The sequence below is a fragment of the Syngnathoides biaculeatus genome, chromosome 12 (genome assembly GCF_019802595.1).
Source record: "Syngnathoides biaculeatus isolate LvHL_M chromosome 12, ASM1980259v1, whole genome shotgun sequence".
NCBI classification, from domain to species: Eukaryota; Metazoa; Chordata; class Actinopteri; order Syngnathiformes; family Syngnathidae; genus Syngnathoides; species Syngnathoides biaculeatus.
In genome coordinates, this window is record NC_084651.1 from 3160832 (window position 1) to 3187527 (window position 26696).

General features: G+C 42.9%; 3 protein-coding genes and 1 long non-coding RNA gene across 4 annotated transcripts; 2 read left to right on the top strand and 2 right to left on the bottom strand.

Annotated features, from left to right (window-relative positions):
* The first annotated feature begins 29 nt into the window (after positions 1 to 29).
* LOC133509616 (uncharacterized) lies at positions 30 to 11851 on the top strand. Its single transcript, XR_009797395.1, has 3 exons — positions 30 to 281; positions 1169 to 1226; positions 11715 to 11851. It is a non-coding gene; the product is annotated as an uncharacterized LOC133509616 (long non-coding RNA).
* Positions 1543 to 11826, bottom strand: LOC133509610 (WAS/WASL-interacting protein family member 1-like). Its single transcript, XM_061836812.1, has 9 exons — positions 11698 to 11826; positions 7120 to 7217; positions 6866 to 6989; positions 5328 to 5465; positions 4574 to 5252; positions 4222 to 4322; positions 3150 to 3383; positions 2944 to 3057; positions 1543 to 2176 (listed from the first exon to the last, which is right to left on the bottom strand). The coding sequence occupies exons 2-9, from the start codon at positions 7177 to 7179 to the stop codon at positions 2124 to 2126; spliced, it is 1503 nt and encodes a 500-aa protein (XP_061692796.1). The 5' UTR covers positions 7180 to 7217; positions 11698 to 11826; the 3' UTR covers positions 1543 to 2123.
* Positions 11852 to 20870: 9019 nt separating the features above from the next.
* Positions 20871 to 23472, bottom strand: ciao2b (cytosolic iron-sulfur assembly component 2B). The gene is made up of 5 exons (XM_061836821.1): positions 23209 to 23472; positions 22509 to 22586; positions 21514 to 21639; positions 21365 to 21410; positions 20871 to 21278 (listed from the first exon to the last, which is right to left on the bottom strand). Exons 1-5 carry the CDS (start codon positions 23335 to 23337, stop codon positions 21178 to 21180), a joined length of 480 nt encoding a protein of 159 aa, XP_061692805.1. The 5' UTR covers positions 23338 to 23472; the 3' UTR covers positions 20871 to 21177.
* Positions 23473 to 23953: 481 nt separating this feature from the next.
* Positions 23954 to 25516, top strand: wdr4 (WD repeat domain 4). The gene has a single exon (XM_061836816.1). The coding sequence runs from the start codon at positions 24097 to 24099 to the stop codon at positions 25378 to 25380; it is 1284 nt and encodes a 427-aa protein (XP_061692800.1). The 5' UTR covers positions 23954 to 24096; the 3' UTR covers positions 25381 to 25516.
* Positions 25517 to 26696: the final 1180 nt, after the last annotated feature.

The following is a 26696-nucleotide window of genomic DNA, read 5'->3' on the forward strand; positions in this document are numbered from 1 at the left end:
GGATCGATAGATAGATAGATAGATAGATAGATAGATAGATAGATAGATAGATAGATAGATAGATAGATAGATAGATAGATAGATAGATAGATAGATAGATAGATAGATAGATAGATAGATAGATAGATAGATCACTGCTCTAAAAAAAAAAAAAGAAAAAAAGACTGGATGGCTCATTGGCCAACGAAACTGAAGTCGCCATCCGCCATCTTGATACTCCCAAAACAAGCATGCCGACCTGTGCAGCAACAGTTTCGCGGCTGTGAGAAAACATTCCACAGGTAAGTTAGGAAGATTTACTTTGACACTGTTAAGGTTTATTCTAAATGTTTTTTTTTTCATTTTCTGATGAGCTTAATTCGCGTGAACAAACATTTTTTTACGGTTATTGTTGTTCACAAAAGCGATGTGAATATTTTCCCAAACTTCATCAGTGGATGAGCAAGAAAACACATTTTCTGTGAAATTTTTGATGAATTTCAGAATACAAACTATGCAAATTGAATTTGAGTTTCAAATGCGAAGAAACAAGTTGAAATTTTCTGTCTGAAATAGGACTTCGCAGAGACAACAAATGAACAATGCGTTTAGCATGTATTTTCCCATTGGGAGTCCTTATTTACAAAAAATACATCTAACCGATTGACTTGAAATTTGATGTTTTTATGACAAAAAAACGCTTAGTTTTCTGCTATGTTATGATGGTAGTGCTCCAAAGCGTATTTTGGGAAAAATTAACAAGTCACGGGAAATCGGGTCCTAGGTAATATGCAAGGTTTCTTGCTAGTCGCGGTGTTATATGTCTTTCCTTTGCACTTAACCTTTTTTGGCTTTCCAAAAATCCTTCATGTTACCAAAACTGAAAAAAATGTCAAACTCACACGACAAGTTTTAATTTTTCTTGCCAAACTTTGAGAAAAACCCCACCATAATCCAACCTGTAGACCAAGTCCTCCACACGGTTTGGGAGTACCAAGATGGCGGCCGACTGGCTTAAACCAATCGACACACAGCTAGATATGGATGCCCTATCCAACTTTTTTTTTTTATAGATAGATAATGTAGGCTTCTAGGAATGGTGCCATGAGAAAATGTTGCACGTATAGAGGATGTATACAATTATTTGTATTTGGTATGGGTGAAAAATGATTTTATTTTATTTTTTAAGGTTCCGACAGGTTATGAAGGAGAATCACGACAGGTCACAGCGCACGATGCGTTCAAAGGTAACTGGAGCTTTCAGTTCCAGGAAAGTTTTTATATTAACTGTGTGTTGGGTTGATACATTTTTTACGATATAAATCACACATCAGCCAAAGTAGAGCACAGTGATATCCGCTCCTTTTATTTATTGATATCAATTTCTGTTGGATTGTCTTTGACACCACTCATTATTAATTCATCTCAGACACACACACACAAAAAAACAACACTTAATACTGCACAGTTTTTGGTAAGAACAACTTTACCACTCGCTTTTGACCACACGGATATATACGTATACAGGTCCTTCGTTGTAGATCAAGGCGCTTTTTAAACAAATAAAAATACATCAGTGCCGAGTGCAATGACATCCAGGTCGTGGATGTGAATTAAAGTGTGTGTGTGTACTCTGGTGAAATAAAACAAACAAAAAATAATAATAATGGAAAAAGTACCATTCAGTACCGCACAAAAAAAAGTAAACTTGCTGTAAAGGCACGCGTGGCTGTTGGAGAAACGGGCCATTGCATTTCCCCCGAAGCCGTTCAACACTCATCCAAATTATTTCATTTAAGGCACTGATGGGAACGAATCCCTGGCTTTCTCCTTAAGGCACAAAACTTTTAACATTCAAACCCTTCCAAAAAAAAAAAAAAAAAACGCAAATCCCCTGAGGAAGCTGATTGACTGCACGTGATATTCGTTTTGTGCTCACTTGTGTCCTCGGGATGCGAATTGTGGATTTTGTGAGGAGAAAATCAATTCAAAACGGGGAAAGCAGGAAGTGCGAACCCACTTTCTGATTTGGTGGCTAACGTTCTTCCTGTTTTTTTAAAATTAAATTTTTTAAAAACATTTTTTCAACATTTTTTTTTTTTTAACACTGTTCTTCCGGTCCGCTTTGCACGTCTTCGTCACTCTCACCTGGGTGTGGGAGGAAGAGGGGGAGCCCCTCTTTCCTTTTTACCTGAACCTGCAAATAAAAGAACAGTTAAAAAAATGTTGCTTGGTCATCTAAATCATCATCAAATCATTTAAAGAGATGAAAGTCACGTTTTTATAGAAAAGTTTAGAGGTGGCATATTTTGATTGATCAACAGCTAATCAAATATCAAATTAAGTTGATAATTTCATTTTGACCCCAGGTGAAATAGTTGTAAAAAATAAAAGTCATAATAAAGTTGTGTTTTGGTGGGAAATTTCATAATTCTACAGGAATAAATGATTTTTTTTTTTGTTTTATAAAATTTGTAATTTTGGACAACAGAAATTTGGACACGGAAAATCAATGTTGGGAAAATAATGTTCTAATTTTTCCCAAAATAGTCATAAATGTGATGATTGTAAAGTCTGATCTTATTATGGAAAATTTTATGACAGTAAAGTTGTCATATTCTCAGAATAAAGATGCAATCTTGGCAGAAAAAAATCATTAATCATAATCTTGAGAAAATAAAGTGATCATTTTTTTTAAACCAGAATACCACACCATAATAAAGCCTGGAGTATTATAGTATCAAAATTAACTATTTTATTAGAATAATTGCTTTTTTATATTCTACAATTGTTTAGGTACGCCATTTTGAATTAATCTTTTATATCTAGATATTTTTGTTAAATAATCGTAATGATTTATTTCATTCCCCCGCCCCCATTTCGTAATTCGTTTTCCTGCCAAAAGGTGGCACTGTGTTCAGGTCGGGGTGCAAGCGTGGGGGCCTGGGGGGTGGCTTGCCTAACCTTTTCCATCAGTCTTGTTCATCTTGCTGGGGTAAGTCTTGGGGAGGTGCTGGTAGGGTTCGGGTGGAGGCAGGTCTGAGACGGGATGGAACGTGAACCGAAGTTCCCAATCATCTGCGAGAACGGGGAAATCCCATTTGAAGTCGCTCTTTACGTATCGATATGGACGGATGAAATACAAGAACGACATTATTATGAGCACTCACCGTGTATCTGGCTGTGATGCGAGTTTTGGAAGCCGTTGCCTATGGGTGGTGGCGGTGGCGGGGGGGCGCCACCTCCTCCTGTCCCCGGTCTGTCCGGGGGTAGGGGGGGCCTACCCCCGGGCCCGCCCCGTGGAGATTCTGACCCCGGCCGCCCGATAGGAGATTGCCCTGGCGATGACTTTACGCCCACACCACCCGCAATGCGGCCCGAGGGGGGAGGCGGTGGAAGGGGGCCTGTGGAGATGACATTGGAAGCTAACTCAAGAAGCTAATATCGAGACTGCCATCGGATAATAGCAACGGAAGCTAACGTTAGAGCTACATTAAAGCTAACATCGGCATTCCTTGACCTGCTAATGTTAGGGCTAACCTTGAAAAGTTAACATTGGATGCTAATATTCGAAGCTAGCGCTGCAACCGACTGGCGACTTCTCCCTCGTACCCGATGTCAGCTGGGTCAGGCACCAGCGCCCCATGACCCAAACCAGAATAAGCGGTGTTGAGGTTTTTGGAAGCTAACATTGTAAGCGCATTATAAAGCCAATTTTAGAGGTAGTGTTAAAGCTAATGTCGGAAGCTACCGTTAGGAGATAGCATTGAAACAAAAGTTACAGGTAAGTTTGGAAGCGAACAATGGAAGCTAGCATTAGTGGTAAGTTCAAAGTTAACATCTGAAGGGGGGCTGTGGAGATAACATTGGAAGCTAACTCAAGAAGCTAATGTCAATACTGCCATCGGAAGTTAACGTTAGAGGTACATGAAAGCTAACATCGGAAGAGGTAACTTTGGAAGCTAACATTGAAAGCTAACATCATAAGCGCATTATAAAGCCAATGTTAGAGGTCATGTTAAAGCTAATGTCGGAAGCTACCATTATGTTATGTGAAACAAAAGATACGGGTAAGTTTGGAAGCGAACGGAAGCTAGCGTTAGTGGTAAGTTCAAAGTTAACATCAGAAGCTAATGCTTAAGCTAAATTTTAAAGCCATCGGATGTATCAATGACGTTTGTGTTAGGGTCTACAGAATACTATCTTTTTTTTTGGGGGGGGGGACTTATTGACGCTGCCAACCTGTGCGGCCTGATGATTGGGTTCTTCCGAAGGATGGCGGCCTCTCATTGGGCGGAGGAGGGAGGGGTCCTGTTCGGATGTGTGGTGAAGAGCCACAAGTGCTGGAAAACAATAACATTTGCAGTACTAATTATGATGTGTCATACATTATTAGTTCATGAGCAAGTATTACAGGACACTTTTCACCCTTTGTACTGCCCTGCTCTAATCAGCCAATCAGGTAATCTCATTGGTCTAAATGTGCCCTGCAATTGGCTGGTGGGCAAGCCAGTAGAACGTAATAGGCTGAAGTTCACCTGTGATGCTAACGAGAACTAGCATGAGTAGAAAATAATGTTTTCTTTCGGTGTACCTGAGTGAAGTATTCCTCTGGGGGAGGCGAGGTGTGCAGTGGTCGTCCCCCACAGCGGGCGTCGGCGGCAGAGGAGGTGGGCCGGGTCGCCCCGGCGGAAGAGGGGGTGCTCCCGCGCCGGACCGAGAGGAGACCGACGAAATCGGTTTCGCGTTGAGGGCAGGAGGCGGCGGCGGGGGCAAATCTCGGGGCATGGACGGCCGGTGCCCTCCGACCGGGGCCGGCGGGGGTGGCGGCCGGTCGTCGGGAAGCGGGGGCCGCCCCCCGGGAGCTGGGGGTAAGGGTGGTCTGCTATTATTCGGAGGCGGCGGCGATGAGAAGCTCGACCTTGAGGAGCCACCCGGGGGCGGAGGCAGGGGCCCGTGCCGCCCCGGAGGAAGACTCGGGGGCGGGGGCCCGGACGAAGGGCTGGATCTGGGTCCCGTAGGAAGGGACGGAGGGGGGAGTCCCGCACGGGGACTGAAGTTCTGGTTGGGTCGAGGCGTGTTGGGGACGGGAGGAGGGGCGCCCCCTGGAGTGTCTTGCCTTGAGGAGAGACCTGAGCGGTTCTTGGGAAGATCGGGAACGCCGCCACGGACCACGGCGGGCGCACCCGGGAGCTTGGGAGGACCTGCGAAGGGGGTGGGGCCCCCGCTGAAGCGACTTGGGGGCAGTGCGGGTCCTCTGCTGGGTCCCGGGTCTGGAGTAGCAGTTGAAATATTCAAGTTAAGATGCAAACAGATTATTTTTGCTTTTGCTATATTTTTGCTTTTACCACTGGAGTCTCGGTTGGCCGCTGAGCGGAGTTTTGGCGTCCCGCCGGCAAACAGGCCTCCTAAACCAGCAGGAGCACCGCCGCCACCAAATCCTCCACCACCTCCACCCGGACCTCCACCACCTCCTCCTTTGGGTTCTGACATACAACCAAGACATTTTTTTCCGTGGCCTTTAATCTATCTTTTTGTATTTATCATACCATATCATATGCTATGTACTCAATGCGTGTTAACGTTCGGGATAATCCATCCACCGCACAGACGTCCATGCATGATTATTGCACACATGCACTATGGATTTTCATTGTGCCACGCACACCTGCGAGGTGGCTAAATTATCGTATACATAGAAAAAGTCTTGGATCTTTGCTCAGTGTGTACTGTATACACCTGTAATGTAATACAAACATATTTAATATATGGAATGCTAATGTGCCATATTTACATCTCATTTATTGTTCTATCAACTTCTAATGCAGTATATTGTCATCATGTCTCATCTGCTATATTAACATCAAATGTGATGTACAACATATTTACAACACTAATGTAACATTAACGACATACTTAAAGCTCCACTGTCATGAAATGCATTATTTTTTATGATGTTATTAATGGGGAAAAAAGGCAGCCGGAATGGACCAATCCGTTTTTTTCACCACACAACATGATTTTGACGTATACGGCTTTTTGTAAAGCTCACCGTGAAAATCCTTTCGAGGGATTTGTTTTCAAGAAGAAGCAGGAAGTGACATACAGGGCAGTAGCGCACTCAAGCAGGTCTCGTCTGTTTCTACTAGTTTTACCTGCCGGACGGCAGCTCGTTCTTCCTTCGTGTTAGCCAAAATGCTGGTTCGTTGTATCGCTGGATATGGTTCGAACACTCGGGAGGATGGATTTACTCTTCATATTTTTCAAAAATACCCGGTCCGTCGTGAAAAAATGGATTGCACAGGTACCAAAGGACGAGAGCTTCGTGGCTTCCAAATGACAGGTACTAAATAAAACAATAGTCAGGAGGGGGACATAATCGTCTCTAAAAGTGACAAAAGATCCGTATACATAAGTCAGGGGTGCTAAATGTGTGCCCCTCATCTGTCACGGACGGCTTCGGCGGCCCCTCGTCCGCCGCAGACGGCTTCGGGGGCGCCCTCGTCGGCCGCAAACGGCTTCGGCGGCCCCTCGTCCGCCGCAGACGGCTTCGGGTGAGCCTCGTCCGCCGAGCACGGCTTCGGCCCGGGTGGCTCATACATACTATCTGGGAGTCTGTTGTTCGTTAGAAGCGATCCGCCTATTATCTAAATATGGCTCGAAACAATCGGGTAATGTTTTTTGTGTAGACATTGAAGTGAATAATGTTATATGTATTTTTCATTACAATATCTATTTTAGAATGTTTATAGGTGTGACAGTGGAGCCTTAATGTTGTATGCACTTCTGATTTACCGTATTTGCGTGATATTTCATGGTCCATTTCTTTATTTTTAATGTAATCGTGCATCTTATTTTTGTATTTTGTTCCACATTTGCGTCTTACTGTCCAGCTGGGGTCCACTGCGGTCATTGGTGACGGTCTTTTTCAGTTTGGTCCCCTTGCAAATGTCGGACAGCAAAGCGTTGCGGCCCTTCTGCTCCCCGCGGCTCGGCCTCTCCGTGTTAGCCTGCAACGACCGCCGCGGGTGACGCGCACACGTTACGACCATGTGACGAGCGCCCGGCATCGCCGCTTGCATCAAAATGTAAATAAAAGTTATCACATATATGTACATATAGTTTTTTTTAATGTCTTACAAGTGATAGCGTCGGTGGAGGCGGGGGTGCCGGGGGCGGCGGGGGAGGCGGGGCGGGCATCTCTCCACTTTTAGGCGGTCTGCGCTGAACGCTGCACCCTGGTGGACAAAACGTTTGACATTCATTCGTTTGACAGTCAGTTGGTTTAGACCGGGCGGTCTCAAGAGTCCTGCTCGGTTTGTAGGAGTTTTGGTCCTGGAATTGATTGATTCATTATTCTATTGATTATATTTGAATATTTTTTTCCATCGGGGAAAAAAAATAATTCACAGAAAATAATAATATAAAACAAAAAAAAAGAAAATAATACATTATGCACATTTAACAAATTTTGGGGTATATTTTATTAACTCATTCAATGATTAATCATGGTTGTTTTGATTAAAAATAATGCAAATGAAAATAAGAATGAATTATTTTTCCTTAAATAAATGCATGTATTTTATATGCATTTATTATTTTTTATTTGCTTAGTAGATTTAATGAATTTTAATGAAAAAGTAATATGAACTATTTACAACTCATTTAGATGAATGCATACAAATGTCACTTTTTAAAAAATAGATATTTTAACCTCATCTACAAATGACCTGGCCTCTATTAATAAAATAATTATGGAGCATTTTTCGTTATTTCGTTCGTATTATTGTTATTACAGTATAGTGGAAAACTATCACGGTAATTGACGTCGTCACGACAGCGGACATCGTTCACAACTTCCCGTTTCAGAGCGAGTAACACAACAACCCCGCGCGCGCCCGATAAACATCGCTACATTAACCGTGCACTTCCTGTGCGCGGCTGACAAAGAGGAAGTGCAGCTCGGCAACACAGCGTGTTTCCCACCTTTAGTGCGACCTATAATACAATCAACATTGTGCATACGTGTACATATCAATTGAAAGGGGAATGCATAACAGCGGTAATGGGGTTGCAAAAGTGTACACACCCTGCAATAACCGGTTTACTGTGTTCAGAATCAACCAATCACATTGAAACTGATGTTAAATTGGACACATTTAAAGTGCTTCGGATTAACCCCACCTAAAGTTCAGATGTTCTAGTAGGCTTTTCCTGCGCCCGTCCCTTTGTGAGCGGCATTGTCGTGGGGAAACTGCAGCAGACTTGCCACCTTGACAAAGAGACTCAAACTCGTAGAGGAGACTGAACACTCCACTTTCCATGAGGCAACACTCTGCCTGTTTTCCGCACGCGAGGACATCAGACAGGAAGTGGACGCGCCCGTTTGAACCCCTTTTTTTTTTTTTTATCAGCGCGTCTCGTCGCCCGCGGCCCGGCAGTGGACTGCAAGGGAAGCTTGCAAAAGACAGCAGATTCCTTGTGACGCTCACACAGGAAATGTGCACCCTCGTTTCACGGCTGCGGTGCAAATTCAGGCTGGGGCGATATGCCCTCAAATTCTAATTTCCAATTTGAATTGATTCGTTTTCCTTTTACAAAAAGCAAATAACTGACATTATTCATTGTTATTATCATTTACTTACTTGCTTATAACTGCCGTACTTACAATTATTTTCCTACTAGTACTTACTTTCACACAATTACTAATGCACAAGTACTTACTTAAAAGTACTTACTTGGTGCCCATGTGCATGCATGTTAGAACACATGAGCGGTTTCTTTCAAATCTTTATTAATATTACTGACTTACACCGCAATTGCACGGCCAACTTTTAATGGCGGCCGCCACGCTTGAACTAAACCTCCCGTGAAAGGGCAAAAATCGATTCCGCCCGCTCTGGTTCCAAAGCGAAGACATGTCGAGAGTATCTCTTCAAGTCACATGCACGCCGACGTTCGCACGCCGATCGGCCGCGGACACAGTGCCGCAATTGTGCGTGTGCGTGCGTGTCCAAAGCCCAAAACACAAACGGTCCGATTGTTTCCTTTCTGACGTCCGCTGTGCTTTTCTCTTTCCGTCTTCCAGAAATACGCAAATGTACTTAAAGCAGCACTAATGAACCAAAGCGTCCCCCCTGCACCCCCAAAGTCTCACATTATACTTAAAGATCATTTACACAAGTTCTGTGCTAAATTCACAAATACACACGAGCTATCACGCGTGTCCCTCTTTCAAAGAGTTGTTAACTACTTCATATTAAACCCAGTTTTTATGTAATCATTTCAAAAGCATTTCCCTCAATTAATTTGATCTAAAAAATGTTATATTTTAAATGGGCTTCCGCTACAAGCCAAAGAATCGTCAGGAAACACCTACTAGAACATCTTTGGTTTATTTGAAGTTAATCAGGTGCATTTTAAATGGTGGCTGGTGTGCGTCGACTCCCATTGAACATAAATTTGAATGTTTTGGGTTAATTCTAAACACATGTATCACAGTTGTAAAAGGGTGTGCACAATTGTGCAACTACATTATCCTCATTTCTTTTTTTACCGCCCCTCTCCAAAGGATTTTTTTGGTGTGTGTTCTACGCGTTACAGGCCACATTAATAGTGGTAAAACTTTGAGATGATATAGCTCACTCTTTGAACATTTGAACGGGGGTGTGTAGATTTTATATGTTCACTGAGCATTCAGTATTGGTTGGTGCTGCCAGCAAATTGGTACAAAGCGACACAACTCCATCTTTTAATTTACCTTGCACAATAAAAACCCATTAAAAAAATTATCAGTACCCTCACGCTCCTGCACAATTAAAAACACCATAGAGTGGCTAACAAAACCCGAATTATGATACTGTAAACCTGTTAGCAATGGATTTTTTTTCAACACAAGCGTTGCAGCTGAACATGCAGACAGACAACATAGCAATAGTGATCGTAGGTTTTCTCCAGGTGGGCACTCCGGTTGCCTCCCACATCGCAAAAACATGCAACATTAATTGGAAACTCTAAATTGCCCGTAGGTGTGATTGTGAGTGCGACTGTTTGTCTCTATGTGCCCTGCGATTGGCCGGCAACCAGTTCAGGGTGTAACCCGCCTCCTGCCCGTTGACAGCTGGGACAGGCTCCAGCACTCCCCGCGACCCTCCTGAGGATAAGCGGCAAAGAAAATGGATGGATGGATGACCGGCATATATTCTTTATCCTCGGTGGAAAAAAAACGACTACCGTTACCGCAGCATAGCGTATTTTACCGCACCCTCGTAGCCGTGGCAAGCGCACCGGCTCGAGCCACGAAATCAAACTTTTTAATTCTTGACATTCTTTTGAATGATCTCATCACGTTTTTTTTGTTATGGAGTACAATACCGCCAAGTGCCGTTTTGCTTCTTCCGTGGGACGGATTGACAGCATTTCTATTCATCGCGAAGGGGGAAGACGGATTTGGGTTACGAGCGGGGCCACGGAGTGAATCCATCTTGCTTTCCCAGTCACAGCTGTACGCCATAAAATACCTCATAAACTTCATCAAATGTGAAGACTTCAGCGGGAACTTTTTCAAACGTCATTTCAGACGTCCTCAGCGCGGCGTAAGCAGAAACGGCTAAGCTAACATCTGCGTAATTTGACCTCACGTCTGTTCCTCATTGACTCAAACCGTAAAACAGAAACATTCCATTCGTACACTTGCTGAAAAGCTATTTTTACCCGCTTCGAAATCCTTTAAGTCGCCCAATTTGACCCCGTTTCTTTAATCATCTGTTTTCCGTGTGCATATAGTAATAATAATCATAATGATAATAATGTGTGCATTTAATAATAATAATAATAAGGTACTATCATGAAATGTATTATTTTGAAAGCAGCAGGACTCCTCCTGTATAACCTATGTTTTATTTTTATTTTACTGTAATTGTTTTCAGTTTTTACTATGTATTTTTCATGTGAAATAGATTTATTTTTATCATTAGTTATTTTTATTATTGTGTTTATTTTAAGATTAATTTTTTTATTCATTTGAATATACTCAATTTAGTTTTTATTTACGTTGTATCTATTTTATTGTACATTTGTTTTTATTCTACCAGATATTCTGCATTTTAAATGTGTATTTATGACAAACGGTTGTTTATTGTATATTTATTATGCTGTACAATACACAATCTACACACCTACAATATCCACTCTTGCATACATTTTTTATTGTATATCTGTTCTTTTTATTTGACCGAATCTATTACATTTTAATGTGTTGTATTCATTTTTAAAAGTACAATATTTTATTTGTATTCCACTTCATAATAATTTCTGTCATTCTCTTTTACAGTGTATTTTATTTGTCATATTTTATATTTGAATGGATAATATATTTATGACATGGGCTAATTCAGTAACAGTTTAAAAAAAAAAGATTACATAAAGCAAGACAACGTGTCCCTAGATAATCAGAAAAATATGTCAAACGACAGCATCTGTGTATTATACTGTAGGTACTATCCAGAAAAAATAAATTATTAACCCTTTCCGGGCAGGGGTTTCATATTTTCCACAAGTTTAATATAATCAAACATTTTAAGTCCAGAGTATAATTTTTTTTTTCTCTCTGAAAAATTGTATTTGGTCCAGAGAGGGTTACATTGTGTTTTGCTGTCTTTCTAATGCAATAAACACGTGTTGTCGTTTTTGATATTTGCGATATGTAGCGGTACTCACTCAATATGCGTCCATAGAAGAAGAAGAAGAAGAAGAAGAAGAAGCAGGACGTTGAGGAGACGACGGAAGGAGCGCCTCAGTTCCGTCCTCATGAAAATGCAAAGTGTGAGCAGCGACTGCGTGCAGCTGAAAAGAAAGAAAAGGAGAAGATGAGGCGATTGCTAGAATGTTTCAAAAAAGGAAAAAGAAAAAAAAAAGGGACGCCCCTCCTCGCAGCAGAACTTGTACTTCCTGCGAGCGCACAAGACTTGACATGCAGCACGCGCCACTTCCTCTTTTTCACTTCCCCAAACAAGCCTTCTTTTCATTCCCAGTGTGTCCATCTGTTGTTTATTTTGTTAACGTGCTGTATTTTTTTTTTTTTTTTAGCTTGACATTTGGTATTCATCTTTATTTTTAATCTTTGTATTTTATTATTACCATTTTTGGGGTTTTTTACTTTTATTCTTATTATATTTTTATTTCATGCATTATTTTGTATAATTACTGCTAGCTGTTGGTGTTTTTTAAATTGTTGATTTTTTTTCTGTTTAATTTTTGGAAAATTAACAAAAAGCAGAACTATTTATGAAAATATTTATTTAACAGGCGGCCCGGTGGAGCAGCTGGGAAAGCGTCGGCCTCACAGTTCTGAGGTCCCAGGTTCGATCCCGACCCCGACTGTGTGGCGTTTGTATGTTCTCCCCGTGCCTGCGTGGCTTTTCTCCGGGCACTTTCCCCCCAACATCCCAAAAACATGCAACAATAATTGGACACATTAAAAATTGCCCCTAGGTGTGATTGTGAGTGCGGCTGTTTGTCTCCCTGTGCCCTGCGATTGGCTGGCGACCGGTTCAGGGTGCCCCCCGCCTCCTGCCCGATGAAAGCCGGGATGGGCTCCAGGCACTGCCCGCGACCCTTGTGAGGTTAAGAGGCAAAGAAAATGAATGGATGGATAAATGTACTTAATATCCTCTTGACTCTCGAAGATCAATTGCTTTTCCATATTACACAGAAATATAGATACCATATAAGTCCATTGACATGTGAATAATTATTATAAGCAATCACGTTAAACGACCGCTCGTGAAATTGTGAACGCGACGGAGCGCAGGATGAAACGATTGCGACGCTGACTAAATTCACAGCAGTCACTTCCTGTCCTCTCCGGGTCGCACTTCCTGCTTCGCACGCTCACTACCACCGCGTGTGTGTGTGTCGTCCGTGTCCACTGAGGAGTAAAAACCGAACCCGTCCGAGCTGGCTCGAACAATACCGCCACTGCCGCGTGCATAAAGCGCCGTCCCGCGCGGAGCCTCGGCTAACCAAACTGACGCGCGGCAGGAATTTCAACTCCCGCACAAGTGTAAAAAGAAGGCAACCGCCAGCTTAGTTCAAAGAAAAGCAAGTTTGGTTGCTCACACCCTTCAAATCATTGACTGGAAAAAAATTACTTATTACTGGCGGCACGGTGAGTCAGCCGGTAAAGCGTTGGGCTCACAGTTCTGAGGACCCGGGTTCGACCCCACACCCATCTGTGTGGAGTTGGTATGTTCTCCCCGTGCCTGCGTGGCTTTGCTCCGGGTACTCCGGTTTCCTCCCACGTCCCAAAAACATGCAACATTAATTGGACACTCTAAATTGCCCATAGGTGTGATTTGTGAGTGCGGTTGTTTGTCTCAATGTCCCCTGCGATTGGCTGGCGACCAGTTGAGGGTGTTGACACCTGGGAAGGGCTCCAGCACTCAATGCGACCCTCGTGAGGATAAGCCGCAAAGAAAATTGATGGATGGATCTTATTAGTTCCATAGTCCAGGGTTGAATTACAAAAGCAAAGCACAAAAAAAAAAGCTATTTAAAAAAACATCCCAAAATGTACATGCAGAAGTGTTATTTTTATTGCACGATTTTCAGCTTTTTCGCTGAAAGGCATTTTTTTCATTTCCTTCTGTTCTTTGCGATTTCCTGCGCCGCTTCTGCAGTTCTACAACTGGCTTCGTTGTGCGGCCTAACAGGATGATGTCATCACACACAAACGCGTGCATGTTGTCAAGGCGTTATTTAAAAAAAAAAAATGTAAAAAACCGTGACGGGAAAAATCAAGACATTTGGCGAAGCCCATGTCCAAGAAAAGGTGCTGGAAATAGATCACGTAACAGTATACTGTAAATACATTTCACTGAATTGAGCATGGGCGGCACAGTGGATCAGCTGGTAAAGCGTTGGCCTCACAGTTATGAGGACCCGGGTTCGATCCCGCCTGTGTGGAGTTTGCATGTTCTCCCCGTGCCTGCGTGGATTTTCTCCGGGCACTCCGATTTCCTCCCACATCCCAAAACATGAATTGGACACTCTAAATTGCCCATTTAGTTTGCCGCTTATCCTCACAAGAGGCGCGCTGGAGCTGTCCTAGCTGTCAATGGGCAGGAGACGCGGTACACCCTGAACTGGTCGCCAGCCAACCGCAGGGCACACGGAGACAAACACCCGCACTCACAATCACACCTATGGGCAATTTAGGGTGTCCAATTAATGTCGCGTGTTTTTGGGATGTGGGAGGAAACCGGAGCAGCATTAGTTGGAAACTCTAAATTGCCCATAGGTGTGATTGTGAGCGTGGCTGTTCGTCTGTATGTGCCCTGCGATTGGCTGGCGACCAGTTCAGGGTGTACCCCGCCTCCTGCCCCATGAAAGCTGGGATGGGCTCCAGGCGCTGCCCGCGACCCTCGTGAGGATGAGCGGCAAAGAAAATGGATGGATGAATAGATGAATTGAGCATAACGTATGTAAACAATATTCAAACAATAACGTGCCGACACCCGAGACCTCACCAGGAAACGTAGGCTGCCGGCGCGTTTATGCTCCGAACGGGGGATGACGTGGAACGACAAAAAAAAAAGAGAGAGAGAGAGAGAGAGAAAGAGAGAAAAGATAGCTCCAATACGTATCAGGAATGCTACCGTTGCTTGACTGCTTTTTGGGACATTCTTTTCACGCAATCTTACTGGTGATGATGATGATGATGATGATAATAATGTGTGTTGGTCACATGACCCCGCAGGGCACCATACGACTCACAATATTTTCAAGCTTTCAAACGAGGTTCCACGACGACTACTGTGCGGAGATAATAATGTCCGTCCATCCATCAACACTCGCTGTGATTTGACAGTCGAGCACGATCAATCCACCCATCATTTTTCTTAGCCGCTTATCCTCACGAGGGTCCTGCGGGCAGGAGGCGGGGTACACTCTGAACTGGTCGCCAGCCAATCGCAGACAAACAGTCGCATTCACAATCACAATCACACCCAGGGGCAATTTTTTGTGTATCCAATTAATGTTGCATGTTTTTGGAATGTGGGAGTGCCCACCCGGAGAAAAGCCACGCAGGCACGGGGAGATCATGCAAACTCCACACAGGCGGGGCCGGGATCGAACCCGAGACCACAGAACATTACAAACATGAATTAAATCCAACCTCCGTTCACGAATAACGGATGGAAGTCTCAAAGGCCGCGTCAAGTTTAATTTAATTTAATGACGTATGAAATCAGCAAAGAAGTGGCATTGATGGTCAGAAGTACTTTTGTCATCATTGGTTCGCAACATCATAATATTATTGAAATGAATTTAGAGACTTATTGCACTCTAAAAGTGTCGCTCTTACATAACATGCACGAATACACTTTTGAAAATATTGTATGGCTCTTTTGGAATTACATTTCAAAATATGTGCGGTTTGTGGCTCTCTCAGCCTAAAAGGTTGAGGACCCCAAAACGGACCCCAACCTGGTTCAGGTTTCGGATTAGAACTCAAATGTTTTGTCACCACTGTAACATTTTTGTTGTACATAAAGAACGTCTAATAGACGTCAATAACATCGGCGTCACGTGTCGGCAACGCGAGCCGACGCCTTCTCCTGGGAGAGATCTCGTCCTCGCCTGCGTATTGACTTTGGATTTTGCTGGAGCCGAAAAGAGCCAAAGCCGACGTGTTCCGCGCTCACTTGTTCCGTTCGTCACGTTACAGAAGTTCCTCGCGTCCGACGGAAAGACGGAAACGATCCAAGGCAGGACGAGCCCGGCGAGGAACCCCGACAACTTAAATAAAAAAAAAAACAAAACATTACGACATGACCGCCAGCATCGCTGTCATAACATTGCAGACCATTAAAATTAGTTTTCATTTAGTTTTTGGTGTCCCCCCACAGAGTACAAGTACTACTGCTGATACTCCATAATGTCGTTTATACCTTGGAAAGTAAGTGTTATGAAATCGCGTTTCGGCCTAATCCAATATTTAAAATACACGGCATGAGTTTACGCAAATGTAACACTTAAGAGTAAAAACTTTGTATCGGTGTTTTAGTATCGCAGCACTTTTTTCCCCCCCAAGTATGAGTAGTATGAGTGGGCGGCACAGTGGATCAGCTGGTAAAGCGTTGGCCTCACAATTCTGAGGACCGGGTTCAATCCCGCCCCCGCCTGTGTGGAGTTTGCATGATCTCCCCGTGCCTGCGTGGCTTTTCTCCGGGTGGGCACTCCGGTTTCCTCCCACATCCCAAAAACAGGCAAACACTCTAAATTGCCCGTAGGTGTGACGGTGAGTGCAATTGGTTGTTCGTTTCTATGTGCCCTGCGATTGGCTGGCGACCAGCTCAGGGCGTACTCCGCCTCCTGCCCGTTGAGAGCTGGGATAGGATCCAGCATTCCCCGCAACCCTGTGAGGATAAGCGGCAAAGAAAATGGATGGATGGCTGGATGGAGTACAAGCGGCCTTCAGCAGTAAACGTGCAATACAAACAAAACACAACAGCACTGCTAAGTTATACGCACATTCTAATACTACAGGTCAACGAAAACGACAAGTAAACAAATTATAGTGCATAAAGTTCACAAGGTTGCTGATTTTTAGTTTTTTTTTTAATTTGTGCTCTTTTGTTGTTTTTGTTTAGTTTTGGTAAGACAATAAAAATACTACACTATATGCATGATTTTCTGGTCACTAAAATCTTCATAACTTTGCATAACTTTTTGTTACAAATCGGAAACGGCAAAAAACACATTGAAACTTCAACTTTTGATGTGGATAAAGATTTGAGGAATTTCTAATGTGCGGCGAGCGCATTTGATTTTTAATTTTTGTGTTTTTTTGCTGACACGTATTTACACAGGTCTTGACATGAAAGGAACACGATAACATTGATTTTTTTTTCATTCATTATGTCATAAATTGTGTTTCTGCACATTAGAAATCGCAAATAGCAACAAGTGCAATGCGCGCAAGACTCTGCAAGATAGATTTAAAATGACTTTTTTTTTATTAACAGCAAACTTTTTGTTCTGTGAAGAACTAAAAAGTGTCACGATTTGATGATCATTTCTAATGTGCAGAAAGTGCACATTACGAATGTTGATTAGCACGCAGCTCATTAGCTTTTCAACTAATTTGTACTTCTTGCTTGCATTTGTTTTAGGAACGACTGATTTTTTTGGGGGGGGGGTTCAATTGTTATACATGGTGACTCTGCACATTAGAAATCGCAAATAGCAACAACCAATGAAACTTCATGGATTCTACTTCAAATAACATGACATCGCATGACATTCTTTCATCATTCTTTTCTTCTTTTTATTTGATTCTTTTCTAATGTGCAGAAAGTGCACTTTAGAAAAGCTGAGAACATTGCCGCTGATTACTTTTTTTAAAGGTACTAATATTTACCATTTACTTGCATTTTTCTTTTGAATAACACCGTGGTATTACCAATGATAACCAGGATTTTTATTGTGGTCACTATTATTTACCACAAAAAGATCTCTTTGCGCATTAGAAATCATACACGGCAGTCCAACATACAATTGACTTAAAAGTGACAATGATGACACTTTTCGCTAAGTGTGAAACGCAAAAAAATGCTTTAAAAAAAAAAAAAAAAAAAAAATCTGACGATCACCATTTCTACTGGTCACCGATCAGCGTCGCGGTACACACGCCTGCCTTTGGTGCGGGCAGCGTGAGCTCGATTCCCGCTCAGTGACGGTGTCGACATCTGCCCTGCGACTGACTGGCGACCAGTTCAGGGCGTAGCCTGCCTTTCGCCCGAAGCCAGCTGCGATAAGTCTGCGGCTTTCCCCGCCACCCTTGTGAGGATAAGCGGCTCGGCTCATGACATGACATTTCTACTGTGCACGGCGGACACTTCATTAGGCACACGAGCACCGTATTAAACTTGAAGTTTCCCCGATAGTTGACATCCCGCGTGATGAATTCAGCGCGGCTTCTTTTTCGGAATTTTCCCCGGAATGTCGACGCAAGTAGCTCGGATGGAAGAGTGCTTTCTGTCAAACAGGATGTACGCGCGCGCACATTCCACTTATTGATGTGCATGCAGCTGAGCAGATGTCTCCTTACATAAAGAACCGATAATCAAAACCAAATGCGACGCAGCACTCGTCCAAACAAAACAGCTCCACCGTGGTCCTTTTTTTTTTTTTTTTTTTTTCCCCCGGGCTCGTTGTTGACTTTTTCAGGCGCGTTTTGTATCATGCTGGAGTGGATAGAAAAGGCAAGAAAGAGATAAGATGTGGGTGTGGATGGGGGGGGGGGGGGCAACAACCAACCTGGGCCCGCAGCCGACAAACAAGTCGCTCGCTGAGATCTCCACGCAAGAAGAACTGCGCTCCCTCTTCGGCTTCTCTGCAGTAAACAATCCCCGCAGCCCGAATCACTGCCAGCTGCTGCTTCCAGGGGGAGGAAGAGGAGGATGACATGTCTTCATCATGCTGGCGGTACTTCCTCGCCAACGTGACTTTGCGTGAACTCACCGCAGCAGCAGCCAAGGAGGCGTCCACGCGGCGTCCGAGTGGGAACAAAAGTGGACGTGCGTCGGCGGCTGCCTGCATGGCAGTCAACCCGGGGGCCAGTCTGCAGTGGGCGGGGCCAGATGCTGCCCTGATTGCCCCCCCCCCCCCCCCACCGAAGCGCCCGTGCAGCCCACGCAGCCTCCCGGGCGCATACAAGAGATTTACCCGAAAAACGAGAGCCCGTTTATCCGTTTAGGGCGCATATGCAGATAAAGTCGCGCGGTGGGAAAAATGTCAGCTCAATAATAAATACTTATGCTTTTTCTCCGCGAGTCATCAGCCATCTTTGATGCTATTTTATTTTATTATTATTATTATTATTATTTTAGACGGACAACGGTCCCGGTATTCATTCTCAACTGCCCACCGATGCCACTTCGTATTTCTGACGTGAAAACTTTCGGTGACAACAATGAGAGATCTGGTTCGCCAAATGGGTCAAACCGCGGCAGTGTCGCGCCACCTACCGGCGAGGAGGCCTTACTAATATTATTGATTTGTTTTTACCGGTGGGAGGAATCGGCACCCTCGAGGAGTACCAGATACTTATCAGTACTCGTCCGGCCCAAATTCAAATGAAAGTGGAAGTTATTTCATAACAGCACATCAAAACTGCAAAAAGGACGAAAAAAACCATATTCCCGATTCAGTCATATCTAAACAAATTACAAGAATGTCCATTTTTTTATTGCATTCCATATATAATAAATAATCACCCACTCTTTTGGAAAAAAAATCATTTATTTTAATTTAATTCCTTGCATTATTTATGCACATTATTGGAAAAGAAAATAACATTAATTTAATATTTATAATGTTGGAGAAAAAAAGCTTGATCAACTGCGTTTTTAAAAAAATATATATCAAGATTTAGATTTATTTAGCTTCTATTCTTTGTGTATTAGTATTTTAAAATATATGTAATAAAAGATGAACAGCTACTTCTTCTTTACATTAAAAAAGTCCCAATTAAGAACAGTTCAAGTTGTATTTATTATTGTTCTTATCACTTGTGTACATTATTTATTATGATTAAAAAACAGAATTTGAATTTAATCATTAAGTGCAGTTTATGTAAGAGTACTTTTAATTTTTCTGCAAATATATTTCATCCATCCATCTGTTTTCAGTGCCGTGTTCACATTAAAAACTGTCCATAATATTAGCTGTTAGCGATAAAATTTGCTGCGTTTATGACGAACACAGGAGCCTACTACTCTACTGCATTTTAATGTCAGCCATGGTGATTTGTGGGGAACAAAGTGTTGTTTTTTTTTTTAATGTATTAAAAAAAAAATTCTAACTTGGGAGGAGCAGAAGATGGCAGGGAAGCTGCGAACGTCTTCCAAAAGTCTTCTGAGTGCTTTCACAGGCGTGGCGTCACGTGGTGTTAAATAACCGTGGGACGTTCACGACTGGATTTACGTAATCCCCTTGCTGGTTTTTCAATTATTATTTTTGTTTTTTTGTGCGCGAGGACGAAGAAAATAAAAAGAGTGCGAAGTACATCGAGCGAGTGTCGGCCATCTTGCGCACTTAGTGGCAACAAATGCACAATTATTTCCTTTGATTATTATTTTTTTCATCTGATGGAAAGAAGAAAAAAAAATGAGCAGGAGCTATGTTACGCTGCTGCCACCTGGTGGACATCTCAAAATGACTCAGTTGTTTGCCAGTTCTTTTTTTTTAAATAAAATCCGATTTTTTTTTAGATTACTGATTTTTTTTAGATATATGTGTGTGTATTTTTTATCTGCACCCAAAAACACACGTTTAGACCAGTCATTGTCATATTTCATTAGTCTTTACCCAAATTTATATTACTTTTTTTTGTTCATAATTTAAAAGGTCCGAAGCTTGCTCATTTAGATATAAACCAACTACAACTTTTCACTAATTATTGTCAACACTGCAGGGAATTTAAAATATTGATATACTTTATCGTGATCGTACTTGGATTAATTTATTTTGCAACATATGGTAAAACTAGTCATTTCTGAGATTGCAATTATTAAAATGTAATTTAGAGGAATTGTTATACAAACAAGGTAATTATAATTTCTTTTATTCTACATTAGTTAAAACATTCAGTAAACAGAAATGGCAGTGTAAATATTAAAATTTAATTAAGATATCTTTTTAAACTGATTTAATTCTTTAAAAAAATAAATGTAATATGTGAGATGAATTATAAATAAAAAATGTCAACTTCATTTATTTACATGGAGTAAAAGTAATTAATTTAAAGTGGACAATCATTTGGATTAGAAAAATGTTGTGATAAACAATGCATTAAAGATTCAGACAAATAATAAGGGCAGATAGATAAAACTGAATATTTTAATACTACATTTTCAAGTGAATATTAAATACATCTTCCAGAGGTTCTGTCTGCAGGTTACGGTGGAAAAATAACCTTTGAAACAAAATTAGGTAGACTGGCACATCTGTTATGGGGGTGGAAATATTTGGATAATGCTTTAAAAAAGTATTTTTTATTTCAACATAGAATTATCGTTTTTCATTTTGATTTGACTTAGCCGCTAATAGATTGTGCAGGTGTACCTAATGAAGCGGCCGCGAGTCAAACGCGGATCCTCGCCGCGTTTTTAACGGCGTCGGCGACGTTTCTCAGATGCTCCTGGAGGACAAACACTGGTTGACCACCTCCAGCAGCGACGAGTTCTCCAGCGCGGCCGCCACCCGCTCTTTGTCGGCCAGCTGCTTGTTCACTGCGGGCGCAAAAAAGGCGCAGGCGGGGGTCAGCAAAAAAAAAAGGAAAACTTCCAACTCGCGGCAAGAGCAAACGCGTCCTCACCGGCGTCCTCGGAGGCGTGCGTCCCGGGCGTGATGTGCACGTCGATCTGGAGGTGACAACATTTTCGCACATTTAAAAACTTTTCCAACCCCTTCCCCGCAGGACGGACACACGGCAGAAACGAAAGGACGGCGGCGGCGGCGGCGCACCTTAAAGCGGTCGGGCAGCGAGCGCAGCAGCTTGACTTTGATTGACAGGCCGATGAGGGTGGCCATGCTGCAGTGGGGGATGGTGGGCGTGAACGCCACGTCCACGTTGCTGTCGGCGTCGTTCACCTGCACGACCCCCCCCACCCCAAAAAAAAAACCCCATGAATTTTCTATCCATTTTCTTTGCCGCTTATCCTCATGAGGGTTGCGGGGAGTGCTGGAGCCTATCCCAGCTGTCATCGGGCAGGAGGCAGGGTACACCCTGAACTGGTTGCCAGCCAATTGCAGGACAGCCACACTCACAATCGCACCGGGGGACAATTTAGAGTTTCCAATTAATGTTGCGTGGGTTTTCTCCGGCCGAACCGGGTTCCTCCCACATCCCAAAAAACATGCGACATTAATAGGACACTCTAAATTGCCCCTCGGTGTGATTGTGAGTGCGGACGTTTGTCTCCGTGTGTCCTGCGATTATCCCTTGTGAGGATAAGCGGCAAAACTAAATGGATGGATGGATGAATGAAGCATTCACAAGAATGAAATGTTAATGGGTAAATTTGAATTTAGTCTCCGCACATTGATGATTTTGCTGATCCGTGAAAGGAGCACAAAAAGTAGAGTACATGAAAAGTCGAATGGACTTAATCTCCAATAATACCAAAATTTCCAAACTATAAAAATTCACAAAGCTCGTTCGCTATTTTCCACATTTTTGCAAACTGAATAAAGACAAAATTGTCTTTTCATCAAGGTGTATCTCAAGAATTTGAAATACAAATATCGGTGGGTATGCCAATCATGTGGGGAAGAAAATCGTGCTGACATTCACAACAACAAAAATATTGATTTTTTTTTCCCCCTCATTTGAGTATACAATGGTCCTTATATTTGCTCTTTATTTATTTAGGCATTCATTAGTTTCCGCCTGAATGAAATGATGCAACAACAACAAAAACAATTCCCATTTAAAATTTGATTTAGAAGAAAGAACCTACTTTGACTCTGAATTGCTCCACCACGTTGAGCTCCTCCAGAGAAAGCGGATGTTCGGGATCGTTGATCGATCGGATCAGATGTTGGATCAGTTAAAGGCAATCGTGCATCTTCATCCTTCAATCCAGTCGCGAAATGAGAGCAGCTCAGCCTTAAATATTTAGGACGTGATTTTAAACATTTGGATTTTTTTCCATTATTTATTTCACATATTTTATGATGGTTAAATATTAAACAAAATAGTGTTTTTTTTTTAAATATCCAATTTAGAAAATGAAAACTCGCGGGATCTCCCCAAAAAATTGACGATGACCAGAACTGAAAGGAACTTTACCATGTGTGTGCAGTTATGTGAAAATATTACACAGAAAGTGTTCTTTATTTGTATTAACGTCTATAAACGTGGGAAAAGTATATACAGATGAAAACGACTTGTTTGAACAATTGTTATGAAACTAGCGTTTTATAAATTTTGGATAAACTGCGACATACTTCCGGTTATAACGGAAAACTAAAGAGTCCAAAATAGACTGACGCGCACCTATGCCGTTTATGAAAACACAATAAGGTTTAATAACACAATATGCAAACAGTCATTGGATATTAATGTGCCAATGGGGAAAACCTCAAGTATGGATAACGCTACGTGTTGCGGATGCAGCCACTTCGCATGAATATAATAAAGTCCGTCACAAAAAAGATATCAAAGATTTCCCTGTCGTCGATGGGGTCGTGGACGTCTTCATCCTCGTCGGCGGCCGTCAGCAGCCTCTCGCCGGACCGCTCGAATATGACCGGGTTGGCGTTTTCCAGCTGGGTCGCCCCCGACATGTTGTAGCGATGCTTTGAGTTCCAGAAACTGCGATCTTGTGGATTATGCAAGCTAAAGATACTCTGACGGCGCAGTTACCAAAACATAACACACGTTCTGTAACGACTGCGCATGCGTATGAGTAAAACACAAGGCACTTCCGGGAAAATGGAGAACGATCGCGGACCAAAAGCGAACTGTACTTAATCCCAAAATGTTATATATTGGGATATGACATGAACAGTGCAGTAAAGACTAGAATGGTTGAATATACGTGGTAATAAGACATGTATTTGGTCAATACAATGTCAATCTCCCTGTTGTCGATGGAGTCGCTAATGAGTAGCATAGCTCATAGACCTGAAAATTGAATATAGATACACTAGCATGTTGTGACCACTCGGCCAATCAACGTGCCTAGATGGCTGCCATGTTGGAAAGGTATACATTCCCACAAAAGACAGTGCATGGAGGGTGAAACTAAATCGCAAGTTGCGTATTTCTCGACTGTTTTTCACGAAGGTTAAGCTGTTGTCAAAGTCTAACCGTATGTTATGAAGGTAGGATGTTTTTAAAATAAAAAGACATTAATAAGTTCTCCGTGCGAATGGGAGTTACGGTTAATGTGTTGTTACATATGCGACGTATCACACAACCCTATGCAGCACAACGTAGCAGCTTCTTTGGTCTTTTGCTATTTTTTCGCCCTCCACACAGACGGGATGCGTTGACGACTTTGACCTTCCTTGCTAAAAGTCGCCGTCGGCACGGAGCTCAAAATGGGCGTGGCGAAACTAGATCCGACATCAGCTTCAAAACAGCGCACGTGTGGAGTCGCGCTCGGAATCACAGACATGGCCGCCATCGGGATCAGAGGTGAGTGGATGTTTCTGTCGTGTGGCACCAAGTTGATTGCGACTCACGTCAAGCAGGATAGAAAGCCATTCGTATTTGACTGCAGCACCGCTAAGAAAAGAGAGCATGAGCCAAAGGCCGACGAGGACGGTAGTCTTGCAGGGGCGCCTGGAAGCGACATGATTCTCGCGTTCGCTATTTCACCATCCGGGAAACTGGCGGCACTCACAGATGACTCCAAACGACTGGTCCTATTCGAATGTCAACAATGTTGGCAGTGTGTCAGCACCAGGTGGTTGGCAAGGAGGGGCACGTCCTTGGCGTTTACCGGGGCGGAGGACGAGGTACTTGTGGCTGACAAGTCGGGTGACGTGTATTCCTTCTCGGTGATCCAACCGGACAGAGAAGGCGAGCTCAAGATGGGCCACCTCTCCATGGTGCTCGCCCTCACTATGTCACTTGATGGGAAGTATATTATCACAGCAGACCGGGATGAAAAAATAAGAGTGAGTCACCTTTGCTCGCCGTACAACATCCAGTCCTTCTGCTTAGGACACAAAGAGTTTGTCAGCTCGCTTTTGGTTCCCTCAGGCGAGCTGCCCTGGTTGCTGTCAGGATCAGGGGACGGGACGATCAAGCTGTGGGAGTACGAAACTGGACAGAGGCTCCAAAGTTGGGACTTGAAAGCCCTCGAAGAGACGAGTGTCGAGAAATCGGACGACGAGAGGGTAACTGTCTGCCGAATAACCGGCTCCCCGGATGGATGTCACGTCGCCGTGCAGTGCGACGGAGTGTCGAGCGTTCAGTTCTTCGCGCTGAATCGAGACGATAACGGAAAAAAGCTGGCGCCCCGCAGCAGGGTCGCCCTGCCGCGCCGTCCCCTCGACGCGACCTTCGACCCGGAAGGCCGGCTCTGGGTGCTGATGGATTCCGACGAGACGCCGTTACAAATCTGCACGCTCGAGCAAAGCGCGTGGAAGTGCGACGCCGCCAGCCCCGAACTGCAAAGGGCGACGGCGGCCTTCCTGCCTCACTGGGAGACCGTCGACGGTTCGGCTAAGGCCGCTCGGCGTTTCGAGCACCTGCACAAGGCCGCTTTCGATAACGTGGCCGCGTACATGGAAAAGAAGCAGCAGCGACTGCAGGAGAAGCAGAAGACGAAAACGGAACACAAAGACAATCGCAAGAAGGCCAGAAAAGTGCTCTGAACTGAACTCAAATTTTGAATTTATTTTACTGCTTTGGATGACGCAGCACCGTTGTCAATCACACGGCGTCGTTTTGTTTTGCACATCTTTGATGAGCCTCCCTCATGTATCCGAAGCTATAAAAATAAACTTTGCATTGAAAATTGCAACAAAAAGTTGTGATTTTTTTTTTTTTTTTTTTTTTTTTTTTAAACAGTTGATAAATTCAATTAAAAGAGGTTCCAACTTTCCACAGATTTGCGGAATTCTGAGTTTTTTCATCTGGTATTGTTATTTTTGTGAAACGTGTCAATCTGTTGACAAAATTTGGGGAGCAGGGAGGTACTTGTGTACTTTATTTCTGAAGTATAATAGTATATATATTTGTAAGTGCAGTTGCCTATTTGATATAAATTTCACTGTCTACATTTTTATGTCTAAAGTTTGGCAAAATTATTTTGGTTGTTTGGACTCATGTTTTAAGTTTTCAAAATATTATGATTGCCCTGTATTTACACTGTTAGAAGTAACCAGAGGTCCCCATTTAAGTGTTTTATTAAAAAAAAAAAATTAAAGCCCAACGGGGGGCATACACCCCCCAAGGCAGACATTTTTACTGTTTTACCAAATTAATCATTCTCATCCCTGTATAAAGTCAAATATGACCACAGACATACCAAGGAGATGAAGTTTATTAATTTTCAAAGGAGTATTTGTTTCTATTTATTTATTTTTTTTTTTACAAAAAGCAGCAAAAGGAAGGAAGAGCAACATTTGCCGAAGCGCCGGGCTGGTCTAAAAACAGTAGCGGTAGTAGTTTGAAGTTATTCCGGCGGGGATACCACACCGCAGAAAACACTGCAGTGAAATATGATACTTAAGTTGATTTTTGTGGTTTAAAAAAAAAAAAAAAAACACACACCCCAAAAAAATTGCCTGCAGCCTTTCCCAAAATATACCAGAACACTTTCATTGGTGTTGAAACAAAGTTTTCATCGCACACGCTGCTGGTTATGCCGCAATAAATAGAAAAGAACACGATAGAGGACACGTCGTGGAGTTTATGCCGCTTTCTAGGAAGTCTTGAAAGTTTTAATGGTACATCTGAACAATTCATCACGTGTACAAAAAAAAATGCCATCTGCTTGTTCCTCGGCTCCTAACTTATCTCAAAACATTTTTTATAAATGTGTACATCAAAAGTCCAATAGCATGCATGGATGTCAAATAAATCGGTGGCAAAATATGACGTCTACGTTTACAGAGGTGTGAAATATATAATGGTGCGGGGGAGCTGGTTATTATTGACCAAATAATCAAGAGGAGACCATTCATAT